Here is a 14958-nt window from a genome sequence, read left to right on the forward strand (position 1 = left end):
CATGGAAGTACGTGTAGAATAGACAGGTTTATGTGAGTTGTGCTCTTCGTGTTATGTTTTGATATAGGTAGGTCATGTTATGTTCTGTCATGTTATGTATGGTATGTTAGTTATGTATGGTATGTTAAGTATGTTATGGTATAGTATGGTATGTTATGTTACACAATATCCAACTCGTACATTGCTCGTGGCGTGTGTCTTTTGTTACTAATATTCCACCCAACCACCCCCTCACACAATACTGCTTTAAAAAAAAAAAATGTATTTACTTTTTTGTAGTTTTAAATAGCGCAAACGCGACCGAAGGTATCAGAGTGCTTTACATGACCATCAGTTGCATTACAGACGGACAGATTAAATTTTCAGGCAGGGGAGATTAAGTGATGTGCACAGAATTACAGAATGCTGGTGCAGACACAGATTTGAACCTGGTTACCCAGCTTTGAGATCTGTTGCCATGGCAGTTACACCACATCTGACCTCTGCTCCCTCCTTTCCTGTTCCTCCTCTTTCCTCCTCCTCCTCAGGCCGTCCCTCCTTCTAGCCCCTCCTCGCTCAGTCTTTATCCCCTCACTTGATCCCTTCCTCCCCTCCGATTCATCCATTTTCCCTCCTCCGGTCCAGCCCCTGCTCACAATACCGCATGCCTCTCATCCTGGCCAGAGGAGCCCTGATTCTGCATATCCTGCTCCATGGATGGTCTGCGCTGGCTGGTTATGGCTCCCTCATTCTGATTTTGAATGAGCCATCTCCCTTCTCCGGAGGACCTGCTCGCACTGGTCTGGCTCTGGTGGCCGTTTTCTGGAGCTCTTCTCCTTGACCTAGTCGCCCAGTTCTGGACCCACTGAACCGGCCTCTATACACACTGCACTGGACTTCTCTTTCCATGAGCAGGTTTAGGACCCAGGTCTCGCTCCTGTAGAGCTACTCTCTCTTAGCCAGGTCTCATTCCTCTAAAGCTGCTCCTCCTAGTCTCCGTCCCCCTACAGTGGCTTCCTGCCCAATGGCCTAATTGCCTATAAATTCACAGAGCTGGCCTCCTGCTGGGTTTGTATTATCCACAATCACTGTGATAACGGTGCAAATACTAATTTGATGACTACATGTACCAGAGTGCACCGGGGGCATGTTACTTCCAAAACCTGTGAGCGTAACTGGCTGCTTCAGAGGGAGCTGGACTCAGCCATAATTCTGCCTTGGCTCTGCTTTGTGACACAAATAACGCAAATTCTGGGAGTTGGTGCTAAGTTTAACCTTGTGTTCATCCACAGCGGCATGAAGGGGAAAAAATTGGTTGCTGTCCAGTTGTCCATCTATACAGTCAACGCATGATGTAGCTGGGAAAGACACTTAACAGATGTATCTCCCTTCCCTTCCAGCAGCGAATAAACATTATTTCTCTTGGGTGTGTTTAAAGGGGCAAAGCAGGAATGATCCATTTTAATTATACAACATTTGCTGTTGCATCAACACATGCACATCACGCTGCACAATTTTCTTTTGGCTGTTTATCAATGTGGGACATGCTTGCCACATTGCTGCTTCTGTACACCTTGCACTCAAGGCAGGGGAAGGCAACTGTAGTCTATGCAGGGAAGTTTCCCATTCCAACATCAGCTAAAGTAGCTTAAAAACATTGGCCAAGCCAATATCCCTGTCTAAATACTTATAAGGACCTAAAGGCGAGATCTATTGGCTATGCCAATGCTTGTTAGTTTTGCATGAGAGCATGGATTTCTTTCGTTACATATATACAATTGTAGACAAGCCTCAACAGAATGAAATTCTGGGGGTGATGGTAGGAATTGACCCGGGTTGGCGAATATCGGGCTTAAACACCAATGCAGATGAGTGCCATGGACAATGCCCCTGCAAGAGTGGTAGGAAATATTCATTGAGCAATCTATTGATGGAATGTACACTCTTCCTTGGAGATAGAAAGATGATTCTCTGGCTTATATTAAAAAAGTACGGGATTCAGTCGAAAGAAATGGGTTTAAAATGGTTATGTGACTTTAGAAACCAGGATGTAACCATCGGCACCGGCCAATACCTACGAAAAATTGTAACCACCAGTCAAGGCTTTTTTCCTCAGTGTTTTAAGAACAAAGGTTGGCAGGCACTTACGTTGGTAGCGTGGCATCTTAAATTGGCAAGCAAATCTTGTTCCACTAAGAGGATGCCTCGATAGGTTGGGAGATGTGAAAGTTGACTCCGATATCAAGGATTATTAACAGAATACTTCATGATTGAGATAAGCAACTATGCACAGTGCACTTTATACGCTTATGTGGGGGAAAATGAGTTGCAAGCTGCTGGTTATTTGTTATCCTTATTTTTAATTTTGGGAAAAAAAATATTTTTAACTTATGTGGGACTGTGCTGAAGACCTTACGGAGTCCTGTTCGCATTCAGAGGATGTTCAGGCAAGGCCAAGTGGGAGATGGAACATTTGACCCATTAATAATGTTGACTAAGAGAGCCCCACATGCCGCACTTTGTTGTCCCTGAACAAAACGAGTTGCATGTTAATGGTTAATTTGGCACCTTTTTTCTTTCCGATGTGATTTTAACATATGTGGGATTTTGGAATGCTGACCATTTACTGTGTTTTAGTGTTGGAAATTTTAAGTGTTTATATTGTTATTAGCCAAAGTCATGTGTTGGTTACATGTGTTGCGCACTACTAATTTTATGACATTCGTGATGGTTTACTAATGAATCGTGTAATGTGCAATATTTCTGCAAGAATGTATTTCTCGAAAATAAAGTATTATCGATTGATAGAAATTAACATGTAAATAATGTTTGTTCGTAAATGAGGTTAGAAAAGTAACAGTAAAAGATATTAAAAGCAACACAAAGATGAGATAAGGTAACAGGTTCAAAGAGATTGGAGTGTATCCTTGACATAAGCCTCCCAACGGGCCTCTGCCCAACGTCTGAAATCTCACTTGTGACTCAAACATTCAGAGCATCTCAAACTATGTAGAGAAAATACTGCAAATCTGACCTGACTGAGAACAACACATGCAGATTGTGAGCTGCAGGCATAAATATGCCCGAAAGGTCAGAAAGGCCCTGTACAGGTGACAAGAGGTGTTTCACTGAAGTGTCCTGCAATTTAGGCAAAATGTCTGAATTAGGATCTCTCGTTAATGGAGAGTCACTGAAGGATCTTCAGGGCAAACCTGAAATGCTGTTATACATTACTACATCCCCTGACAATAAATCACCTTCCACGACTTTACAAGACCTCAATTTTCAGGGTGAAACAGCCGATAACTCCTTTCTGAATTTAATTTTTAATTCAATAAACCTAACCTATTTTTTAAAACTTACCATTGACGTTGTAATGGCATGTGATGTACAGGAGGCTATGTAGTGTGTAGCCTGCTGTGCCCTGGGCAGAGCAAGTTGAGTATTAACGAGTGATGTGATTCTGGGCTCAGAGTTTTTTGACTTAGCGCTGTATATATGATACCCCAGTACAATCACATTGTGTTTCTTGGATATTTTCTTTCACTGTTCAAACAAAATATCCACTTACATGCTAAATTTCAGAGCACATTTTGTATTCCACATATTTTTATGTGAAAACGTTAGATGCCTATAAGAGGAAGCATTGCCAATAGAATAGAAGTTACATTTCATGTGAGAATTTTGGTACTGTCCCATTAAACAGTTTTCAGCTCCACTGTCAAACAATGTACAGGAGAAGTAGTTCCTTTTTAACAGTGAGCAAATATCCCTAAGGACCAGCCATCCTATATTTGGCGTAATTTCCACTTTAAAACCTTTTTTCATAATCTTTTTTCTTTACTTGAAAATCTTTGTGTTTATTTTCTCTCTAACTACCGAAAGCATCCCCTCACCTACTGTATTAAAGTAGGATCTGCTTCTTATGGTTACACCCACTTTTTGCTAAATGTCTTTTTGACTAGTCTGTTTGGGATCCTGCTAATCAGGACCCCTGCCTATCTGCTTTCTCCCTAAACAGTTACATGTACTTGGGTACACTCCAGATTGGATACTGGGGTACCCTTGTCGGTTCCTAGTATATGGTACCCAGGGCAGGCACCCCAGAGGCCTCCCATGGGCTGCAGCATGCATTATGCCACCCATAAGAGGCCATGCAAAATGGAACTACAGATCTGCCATTGCAGCCTGTGTAAGCTGGTGCATGCACCACTTACTTTAGATATAGTTTTCTTATACCTAAGGGTCACTGCACTTAAAACCTATAAGTCATCCCTCTAGCAGACCTTTATAATCCTGAGGGCAGGGTGCTTGGTTCTAAGTGAAAGAGTGCCACTACATGAGCAGAACACCCCTGCAGCCTACGGAGTCCATTCTCCCAGGTTGTCAGTGAGGCAGCCATTTACGACATATACAGTGGCATTAAGCGACTGCGTGATGACCAACTCTAAAACGGCTGACCACAACACTATCCGGTTTGGTATCAAACATCTTGGAATTATACCCTCACACCGGTAAACAGTGTGGGAGGTATGATTCCACCCCTCATAAGCGACTTTGTGTGGTCCCTGGTCTTCCCAGTACCAGCATTCTCGACCTGGACAGCACAAAATGGTTGCTGCCACCCTGAGACACATTTCTGCCCTCCTGCTGCTGAGCCAAACTCGAGCAGGGGAAGGCAGGACAACCTCCCAGACAGGGCAGGGTGGGTGCGCTTGCCAGCGCCTGAAAGTCTGCATGAGGGGCACATTTGGTGTCCCTGTGCATAGTCCAGCTCAAACCAGTCCTGGGAGCCGTTGGCTGTGGTGTGAAACTGGAGATAGGAGTAACCTCCCCACTGTCTAAACCCTCCCCTGGGAGGGTCCCCTGAATCTGCCAACCCTCTCCGGTGGGTACCTAAGGGCTTACCTGGCTGTAGGACCCTAGAATCGACGTCGACAAGATTCTGATCAAGAAACCACTGAACTTCAACCGTCTGGACTCTCTGGACTTCGCTGGACTTTGCGTGGGCCCGACTTAGACTCTCTCTCAGCATCGTCTGTGCCCGTGCACCATACAGGCTCAGTGCAGGACCTGAGGAGCATCGAGGACAACCAAAGATATCTCCCTTGGGTGAAGGAGTCACTCCCCTGCATTCACAGGCATCGTAACCCAACTGACCGGTCTGCTGATCCTGAGCTCCTGCGGTCAGAATCCCTCGTGGGGGCTGCAATACCGAAACCCCTGTGCACTGCGTACTTTTGCAAGTGCATATCCTTGTTGGCGGATTCCCGAACAAGTAAAATTGGGCTACGAATAGCCCCAACCTCTGGCACCATTTCCTACCAAGAACTTTGCACTGAGTGCTCTGCAAGTTGAGGTTTGTTGAAATCGCTTGAGGTCCTCTTGTGACTCCTGTGCCTGGTGGGCATTTGTCTACCGATCCCCTTGTCACTCCTGAGTGACCCAGACTCTGTCCCCTCTGCTTTCAGGTTTCCTTCAACAAGGATCCACCTTTGGATTCCATCCAAAACTTTTCTTCCTTCCAGCAGTGGCATTTCTTTGAAGTCGCCCATTGAGATTGACACCACTTCAGCCCTATGCATAGCCCTGGGTTAGGTAACTCTGGTACTTTGTTATCCACAGGTGGAGTGGCTCTCAAACCTATGATCCAAAGGATTTCTTCGTAATCCACTGGGAAGGGTCCTTAAACTCTAAAACTTCAATCGCGACTTTCCCACAGAATTGTACGGAGCCAGCTACAGTGCTGGCTTTTTTGATAGGTGTCCAGTTGTGAAAAAAGACTTGAAACACAGCTTTGTATTGTCTGCCTTTCAGAGCCTCTCACCACTTAGGATTGTGACATATTTCATGTTATGCCAAATACAAGGTTGCAAGAAAGAGGGAATTTGCTCGAGGGAGAAGTTGAACTGAAGCTGACGAGTGATTAAAGATCCCTTCTGGGAGCCCAGGGCAGATGCCTGCATCTCAGCGGATGGTCGAACTCTAACATCTATGGGGTGGGAGGGATTTTCATGGGATCGGATAGCAGCCAGGGGACACCAGACAGTATCCTGTGTGGCTATGGGCAGATCCTACTGTCCCAGAGCAATTATTACTATTACACTAACTGGATGACCACGTTACTCATTTCTGGGGTTTGACTTTCCTTGGGTAGCGACATCATACAAGCAATGTTTACTCTAGGTAAAGTTGGAAGGAGAAGCTCATTTGCAACTGTGGATAGGCTAATAAATTCATCTACTTTTAGTTCTTCGCAACTATGCAATAAAGGACAGAACAGAGTCTAACAACAAGAAACGCATTTAAACTTACACATCTGTGAATGATAAAATACAGGAGGAACAGACTCCACTTGTCCTCGTACTAACATAGAACTCACTGTATTTTAGAAGTAAAAACAAACGTGATATGGCATCAACTGCATGAATTTTCCCCTACATAGCTATGGGCTAGAAGGGAGAAAGAAATGAATACATTATATTCCTACAAAAAGAATCAAAATCCTATTTTGACAGACATTTTGAGTTTGTGTCTTGCGATAAATTAAACCAAAATGTCCTTCCTCATTTTTGTAACTCTTACAGGCACAATAACATTGAACATTTCCATTTCACAGAAAGCTGAGTGTAAGAGGTGGAACGCATCTGAAGGGGTTAACTACTAACGAAGAGCAAATGTCAAATCTTCATTTTTATTATGAATCACAAGTGTTCAAACTGCTGCCCTCGAGCACACAGTGCCATGTGATCAGGGATTAATGTTAATTTAGTGGCCAAAGTCAAGCAGTGAAACAACTGCAACAACTGAAATAGCCCAACGACAGCGACATTTATAATAATGATAGTAATATATGTTTAACACATACATTACTAAATACCATAGGACTGCAGCTTTAAATCACGCACCCGTAACACTTAGTATAAGTTTTAATGTATACTGATTGCAAAGAAAAAAAACACAAATTGATTCTAGATGATACGTTCCAAGAAGAGGTACAGGGTAACCAGACTTATTAACTTAAAATAACATGTAGAGGACAGAGTTGTGATTACCTTAACGTATTTGGCATACATCTGTTCGTCCAAAGGGAAACTCTGGACAGTCCTCTCATCTCTGGCATGAAAAGTTCCTAACTTAACCCACTTGTTTGTTGGGTACCTAAGAATAAAATGTATTTTAGCAACATTAAAAGTGATTATGTCAGTTAGGAAAGTATGATCATAGCCATTGAGTAACATTTATACAGAGTCATGATGTACCAAGGAAGAAAGTATCATACCGGTCACTGATGGAGACCAGAAAGTCCTTTGGAGTGGAGGAGAAGAGTTCATAATTAGCAATATCCAACTGCTTCACTTGAATCGGTTCACAGAGTTCAATGACAAACCTAAAACAAAAACCAAATGGAATGGTCAGCTTTAAATGGGACAGTAAACTTTCAAAACACAGGCAAGCTTAAAAACAACTGTATCAAATCTTTTGCAGGTTAGGATTCTCTGATCACATATAACCTGAAAAGTACTTTACAAATTTCTGCTCAATGAGAATAAACAACTTCCTGTTCCTATCAAACCGGTTTTAAACAATTTTCTGGTTTGAGGACAGAATCAGATTGAACTTTAATAGTAGTACAACAAAGTAGGCTTTAAATAAGAAGGACGGACAAAGTCAATAAGTCTTGCTGTCGGGGTCGATTGGCTTTGCCAATGCGTTTTTGGCTAACCTGTACAGCAGTGGCAAACGCTGTTCAGCATGGCCAAAATAAAAAACAAATAAGGTGCTGATGCAGCTGCGTCATTTTACAGGCGAGCATGTTTGCAGAGGTGTGAATGCATGATTACACATGAAATGTATACAAAATTACGTGGGTGCCATTTTTTAAAATTTACCGATCTGAGATGGATCGGTAAATTAATAAGGGAAAAAAAAGTGTAAGGTTTGTTTTTTTTTAAACGCAGATGGCCGGGCGCAATTTGCTGCTTACTGGCCCAACCGAAAGATTTTTTTTAAATAGACTGTAGGCGTGGGAAGCAATGGGGGAGCTGGGCTGGGTAAGGAGGGGGGCAGGGAGGCAACAGAAAGTTGGTGAGTAGAGGGTAAAAGCAGCACACAAGGGCAACAAAGGGTGCAGAAGGGGGCGAAGCATACTAGAAAGAGGGCTGGAAAACACATGTAGTCTCAAGGTGTTAAAAGAAAATACTGTTCCCTAAAAGTAAGCAGTGGAAGATATAGGCCAGTCTATCAGAGAGATGTTAAGGAGGGCAGTTCAAGAGGAAGGACAAAGTGAAGATGAACAGGAATAGCAATCTAATAAGAAGCAAGCAAATGAGAATGAAAATAGAGACAACCAATGGTAAGCCATGGGTGGGCTACAGGCCCCCTCTAAGTTGTTGGTAAGCCCGTAAGAAGTCCTTTGCAACCAAGCACTTGACCTAATAATACAATATAAAACATGAAAGTACACACTTTAGATCATGGAGAATTAAAGAAGAGATCCGTCCTTAAATTTAGGTTATTTAATTTAGTTACAGATTTTTAGCCTTCTAGTGGTGCCGACGGTCACTGCACGACTATGCACCCCACTCTGCTAGCTTCACGTGCCCTCTAAATGTGATGTTGGAGCCACCTAGGTGGCTATCATTGGATTCTTTCATTTTTTTTTCATTTTCACCCGTTCTAAAAGAAAATAAGAGACTGATCCTTGGAGCAACTGTAACGATTCTAGGTCAGGAGGAGAGGCTCAGATTAAGCATTTAATTGCTTCTCAGCAGCCACATAAGTACTGTTCCTCATAGAAAGTACTACTTATATGCACATTTTCACATAAGACCTAGCGGTTCTTTGTCAGTTTGGCATTTCACGAGTGAACCCTTTTTTCCTACCTCTAGGGTTGCAGGACCACAATAGTGCGTTTTCACTGCCAGTTTACTCTCTACTGGGGGCCCACTTCGTTGCCTCTGTGCAGAGTCAGGGACCGACCGGCAGACGAGCACAAAAGTAGCAAGGTGCACATCTAGCGGGCAAAGTGAAGCTGGCAGAGTGTGTTGTGCGTAGAGTCGTGCAATGTATTGTCCGTTGTCTGTATCACTAGAGGGCGCAGTGAGACTTGTGTTATGGGTTCTAAGCCCGCAAGACTACTAAATAAATACACAGACACTAGTATGTGGTACTAGAAACTGGCCACAAGCTCAATCCATTTTATTAACACGCCCTCGTCATTCGTGACGCCTGTGGTGGGTGGGTGGGTGGGTGGGTGTGGGTGGGTGTGGGGTGGGGTGGGATTAGAAACCAGCCCTCGGGGGAGTGGATGGTATGAAACAATAGAAAGTGTCCAGCAGCACACTACATTCCCACCAAATTTCATTAAAAACATAAATAAGTCCAACCTGTGGGGGAAGAAACAACACACAAGATACTAGAGAAGGCCAAGGAGGACAGAGACTGGTAACCTCATTTCCCCACACATTTTCAAGACGGGAGCAGAGTAAAGTAACTTTCCTTGAAAATGGTAACAGCGTTCTTTCTATAGAGAGGTGTTGCTCCCTTCTGATTCAGGTCAACCCAAAATTGGGCGGTTTGTTTGCATCGAAGCAGGTTTGGTGGAGCAGGGCAGTCTCTTAGGGACCCCCTCATAAAATATCAGAGCAAATTTGTCACCATCTTATTATCATTGACCAAGGTCCAGCAATAAATGAGGTTGATCTTTGGACAGAAAGTTTTCAGTGGGGCCGGCAGAAGGACTCAACCGGACGCCTTTAACCTTCAGCCTCCCAGACTGCGTACTATCAGGAGCCATCAAAACGAGATGGTTGTAGGCTTCTTCCTTAACCGAGGAGTTGGCAGAGATTCTGGAGGCAAAGGTGCCTTCAGTGGGGCAAACAACGGCCCCACAGATTCACAGGTAAGGAAGATCCTGTCTTTCAGACCAAACGTTGGTGGTGGGGGTGGGGGGGGGGGCGTATAAGAAGGTTGGCTCTATTTCTACGTGAGTGGCAAATGGGGACACGGGATGTCTGCGTGCTGTAGACAGTAATAGGTTAGGTAATCTAAACCTACAGAACTCCAAACCAGAGGAAAATACCAAATTCCCGTCTTTATCTCAGTCAGACATGTTCATTATAGATAGGCTATCTGGTTTTAGGTTTAAACCTATAATAACTGATAAAACCCCACCGAATGGAAAATAGCCATCACTGGTGTAAACATATAAACACTGAAAAAACACCTTTGCAACCACAAACTAAGTGCCATTCAAAGAAAGGAAAAGATGAGTGAAAAATACATTTTTATTTCTTCTTGAAGGGGCCAATACAATGTAAATTTGTTATACAAGGTAGCATCAAGAAAGACTGGGCTAACATTATTCTGCTTGAGGTTTGTTGTTTAGGGATGTCACTAAAACATTGTCTCTGCTTTTATATGTTTTGTGGTCTTTGGTTTAAAGATGCAGTGTTTAGAAGCATCTTTTAGGTCTTATTTAGTTATTTTATCAACTGTAGAGAATCAGGAAATATCAAAATCATATTTGATATTTTGTCTACATTTGATTTCACTGATAGGAAAGATTCTTATGAAACCAGCCATTTTACCTAACGTGTACCATCACATTTACCCAAGGACAGCGAATGGGTGAAATCCTTTGATACATCAGCCCACTTTTCTAGTGAGTCAGTATTGATTGCAAGTGAATTTCCCAACACCCCAAGCTTTAAACATTCAATGCAAGATGTAGTGACAGGTATATGTGAAAAGAATGTCACCAAGCATCTGAGATTGTGGTGAAAACATGACACCAGACGTTTGGTAAAAATGGAACGCAGTGTCGCTTGGAATGCTACTTAAAAAAGTTCCTACCAAGTTCAATAAAGATTGGAGTGATATTGTTTGTATTTGCAGTAATCAGCTACGTATGTGAACAAGTTCTATGATGGTCTGTCAAAATCGATACCTGAGCTGAAGTGCTTCCCTGTAAGAGTTCCTTGTCACTTGCTAGATGGTATGCTGAAAGCATCTTTACAATCTTCAGAGTTAATGAAGAATGTTATTGACTTTGTAGTCCATTCTGGTGCAGTAAAATGTATTTGGATCTCATATACCCTGTGCACATGCAGAAAGCAAGCAATAATTAAAATTAAATTAAAATTCCATAAACACCGGAAAAACACTGTTTCTGTTGTTTTTAATGGCGCAAAAATGTGTAACCACTGACAACCACTGTTTTTTTAAGGTATTGAAAAAACTGAAAAAACCCCACCAGAATTGACCAAAAATAGAAACTGAAAACAGGAAAGCCTAATTATAGACTAGGAAGTACAGGTCCTTGAGGACAAACAAGCAATACAGATAACTGTCCTACACCCAAAAGAGTTCCTAAGCAAACTATTTCCAGTGGAGAAAAAGGACAAGGTGCATCGCTCAGTAATTACTTTAAAAAAATTCAACAAATGGGTGGTCTATTGCCCCTTCAAAATGAAAGGAATGCAACTCAGAGATGAACAAGTTACTTACCTTCGGTGACGCATTATCTGGTAGAAATAATATCTAGCTGCAGATTCCTTAGCTTTGAATTTAGCAGGCAGCAGACTGGATCTGGAAACTTTTGCATGAGCAGTACCCCTGCACGCATGTTGGGTGGCTCCGTTCAGCTCCATGTGGCGTCATAGGCGCCAGATGTGACATCGCAGTCACCTATAGAGATGCCACCCAGGCGACTGGAAGTCTGTTATTTAACATTTTTTCAATGGCAGAAGAGCAGAGCCATGAAGTGAGCTAACTAGTGTGTGTCAAAACTAGGGCCCTGTAAAGGGAGCAACCCTAACCCTATAAATGAGTCCGCAGAGCGGGGAGACATGGGTGGGTCTGCAAGTAATCTGCAGCTAGATATTGTCCATCAGATAATACCTTACCGAAGGTAAGTAATTTGTTCATCTGATGGAGACTTCTAGCTGCAGATTCTTTACCTTTGAATAGATGCTCAACCATACATCTTGGCGGTGGGCTGTGGACAAATTACTAGACTAGAAAGTCCTGAAGGACTGAACGGGCAAAATGCCCGTCTCTGTGGACCGACTGTCTAGGCAGTAGTGTTTAGCAAACATGTGCAGCGAAGCCTAGGTTGCAGCCTGGCAGATGTCCAGGACTGGCACTCCATGAGCCAACACCGTGGTCAGAGTCTTCCCCCAGTGGAATGGGCCTGAAAAGACCTCAAGAGGCTGCTTCTTAGCCAGGATGTAGCAGACCTTAATACAGATAATAACCCAGCGCAAAATGGTTCGTTTCTGCACAGACCAACCTTTTAGAGCTCCCACATAACCCATGAAGATTTGGTTGTCCACTCTTGTGCAGTCAAGGTAGAATGACAATGCTCTTTTGGGGTCCAGACGATAGGGATGCTCCTCTTCCTTAGTGGGATGCGGAGGACCAAAAATGTGGACAGTGTGACCGACAGACCCAGATGGAATGGGGTCAACACTTTAGGAAGGTATGAGGGATGCGTGGATGATAAAGCCTACAGCTCACTCACCTTGCTGGCAGATGAAATAACCACTGGGAATGCTGTTTTGATGGTAAGCAACCGGAAGGGACAATTATGCAGTGGCTCAAAAGGTACACACATAAGGAAAGTGAGAACTAGGCAGAGATTCCACTGGGGCATAATGAAGGGCGTAGGGGGAAACCTAAGTACAAGCCTTCTCAGTCACCTATTCACAATAGGGTACTTGAATAATGAGGGTTGGTCAGGCAGCTACAGGAAAGCAGACAGAGCAGAAAGACAACACTTATGAGTGCCCAGAGCAGAGCCCTGCTGGGCAAGGGTAAGACTACAGAGAGGAATTGCAGAAAGAGGGTCACTAGACCTTTCTGTACAATATTTAACAGATTTTTGCAAACGGCAGGCGCATACCGGCTTGGTGGAGGAATGCCTGGCTACCAAGATGACCTTACAGACTTCAGGAGGAAGGTCAAAAGCCATCAACTGTCGCCACTCAATCTCCACACATGTAGGCAGAGACTTGAAAGGTTCGGGTGGAGGACCTGCAACAGAAGATCCTCCCGAAGGGGCCGACTGATCGGAGAATCGATGCTCATTCGAAGAAGCTCGGGATACCAGACTCTCCGTGCCCAGTCCAGAGCTACAAGAATGACTTGGGCCCGGTCAGTCTTGATCTTCTTGAGAACTCTGGGCAGAAGTGGTATGGGCGGAAAGGTGTACAGGAGGCCTGAGCTCCACACGCGACGAATAGAAACTCCAACGAGCAATACTGCTGACATTGTGCTTTCTCTTGAGAGGCGAACAGATCTAACCAAGGTTCTCCCCACTATTGAAAGAGATCTTGCACCACCTTTGACTGGAGATATCATTTGTGATCCGCAAGGCATCGACGGCTGAGTTAGTCTGCCCTGGCGGTCAGAGAACCTGCCAGGTGGTGAACCACCAGGGTCATGCCCTGCTGTTCCTGCCATGTCCAGAGGCGAAGGGCCTCTTGACAAAGGGTCCACGACCCCACACCGCCCTGCTTGTTGCAACAACCACATGGCGGTTGTGTTGTCTGAACACTTGCACCAACTTCCCCTTGAAAGAGAGAAGAAATGCTTTCAATGCTAGTCTGATAGCCTGAAGCTCCAACAAGTTGATGTTTAGCCCTGACTCTGACCGAGACCAGTGTCCTCCGAGCTCCACCTCTCCCAGATGGCCGCCCCAATCCCAGGAGAGACACATCTGCCACTACTGTGAGATCTGGTTGGAAAAGGGAGAGGGGTCTGCCTCTGACCCAATCGCGGTTCGTTGGCCACCACTGCAGGTTTTTTGCAGTTCCCTCCGAGACCTGGACCATGTCAGAGAGTTTCCCTTGATGATGCACCCACTGGAACGTCAGATCCCACTAGAACGTCAGATCCCACTGCAGAGCCCGCATACACCATCTGGCATGCTGTACCAACAGGATGCAGGAGGCCATGAGTCCCAGCAGCCTCGGAGTAATTTTCACCAAAAACAGGCTAAAAAAAAAAAAAAAAAAAAAAGACTTACTTGTACACTGTGGTTCTCCAGTATTGATATATTTTATAGATGCACATGCATTAATATTCCCCGTCATCATGGTGGGAGTCCCACGGTAACAGTAAAATAGCAGTATTAAAGCTTAACATTGAAAAGCCCATCAGAATTCACTAGCTTTAGCATCCTATTACCATTGTTATATAACATCCACACTCTAGCCAATCAGAGCGTAGACCATAGAATCTCCTTCCCCTGCAGGGCCACCAAATACTCAGATTTCAAGCGTGCCCCAGGTAATGCAGAGGTATGGAAGGTGAACCTGAAAAGGGGAGCAGTGAGGGTTGCATGTGAATTTACAAAGGATATCAATACTGGAGAACCACAGTGTACAGGTAAGTAATTTGTTTTTTCTCCAGTATTTTATCTTTTATAGATTCACATGCTTGAATCAGAAAAGCAAGCAGGACCAGAATAAGGTCAGAGGTGGCGGGAAGGTGAGCCATCACACCATGCGACCCAAAAACGAATCACTTATGGTAATTAAAAAGAGCATTTAACATGATGCATATGAATGCTAAAAACAACAGTATATTTAATAGTGAACAGAATTAAGACATCATACCTTATGCAAATAAACGTCGCAAAGTAGCTCCAGTGAACAGGGCAAAGGAAGCTGCAACCTTACGTGTTGAGTACGCTGTGGCTTTGGCAACCAGAGGGCGGCCAGCCCTCTCATGACTAAAGAGAATAAACGATGAGACCCAGCGAGCGATAGACGCCCACGTCAAAGCCTGACCCTTCCTAGGGGCAGAAAAGGCAACAAGTAACGGAGTAGATTTTCTGAAAGGTTGAGTCCTTCGCAAGTAGAATTTTAGACATCTTTTAATATCCAGAGAATGGAGTACCCTCACAGTTGGAGAAGAAGGAGCTGCAAAGAAGGAGGGCAAAACCACTGGCTCATTTAGATGAAATGCAGA

At 43.9% G+C, this 14958-nt stretch overlaps 1 protein-coding gene across 5 annotated transcripts in view; it reads right to left on the reverse strand.

The window, feature by feature from the left end:
* The window catches only part of SUCO (SUN domain containing ossification factor), a 580289-nt gene that overhangs the window by 263915 nt on the left and 301416 nt on the right, over positions 1-14958 (reverse strand). For all 5 annotated transcript variants that reach the window (XR_014960616.1, XM_085601647.1, XM_085601645.1 and 2 more), the window contains exons 10-11: positions 7262-7369; positions 7035-7140 (exon numbers count right to left, since the gene is read on the reverse strand). Coding sequence is in view for 4 of the 5 variants with exons in the window: in XM_085601647.1 (XP_085457773.1) it covers positions 7035-7140; positions 7262-7369 (214 nt within the window). In the remaining variant the exon portion in view is untranslated. The remainder of the gene's footprint in view (positions 1-7034; positions 7141-7261; positions 7370-14958) is intronic.

This window comes from Triturus cristatus, chromosome 4_2, assembly GCF_964204655.1.
Source record: "Triturus cristatus chromosome 4_2, aTriCri1.1, whole genome shotgun sequence".
NCBI lineage: Eukaryota > Metazoa > Chordata > Amphibia > Caudata > Salamandridae > Triturus > Triturus cristatus.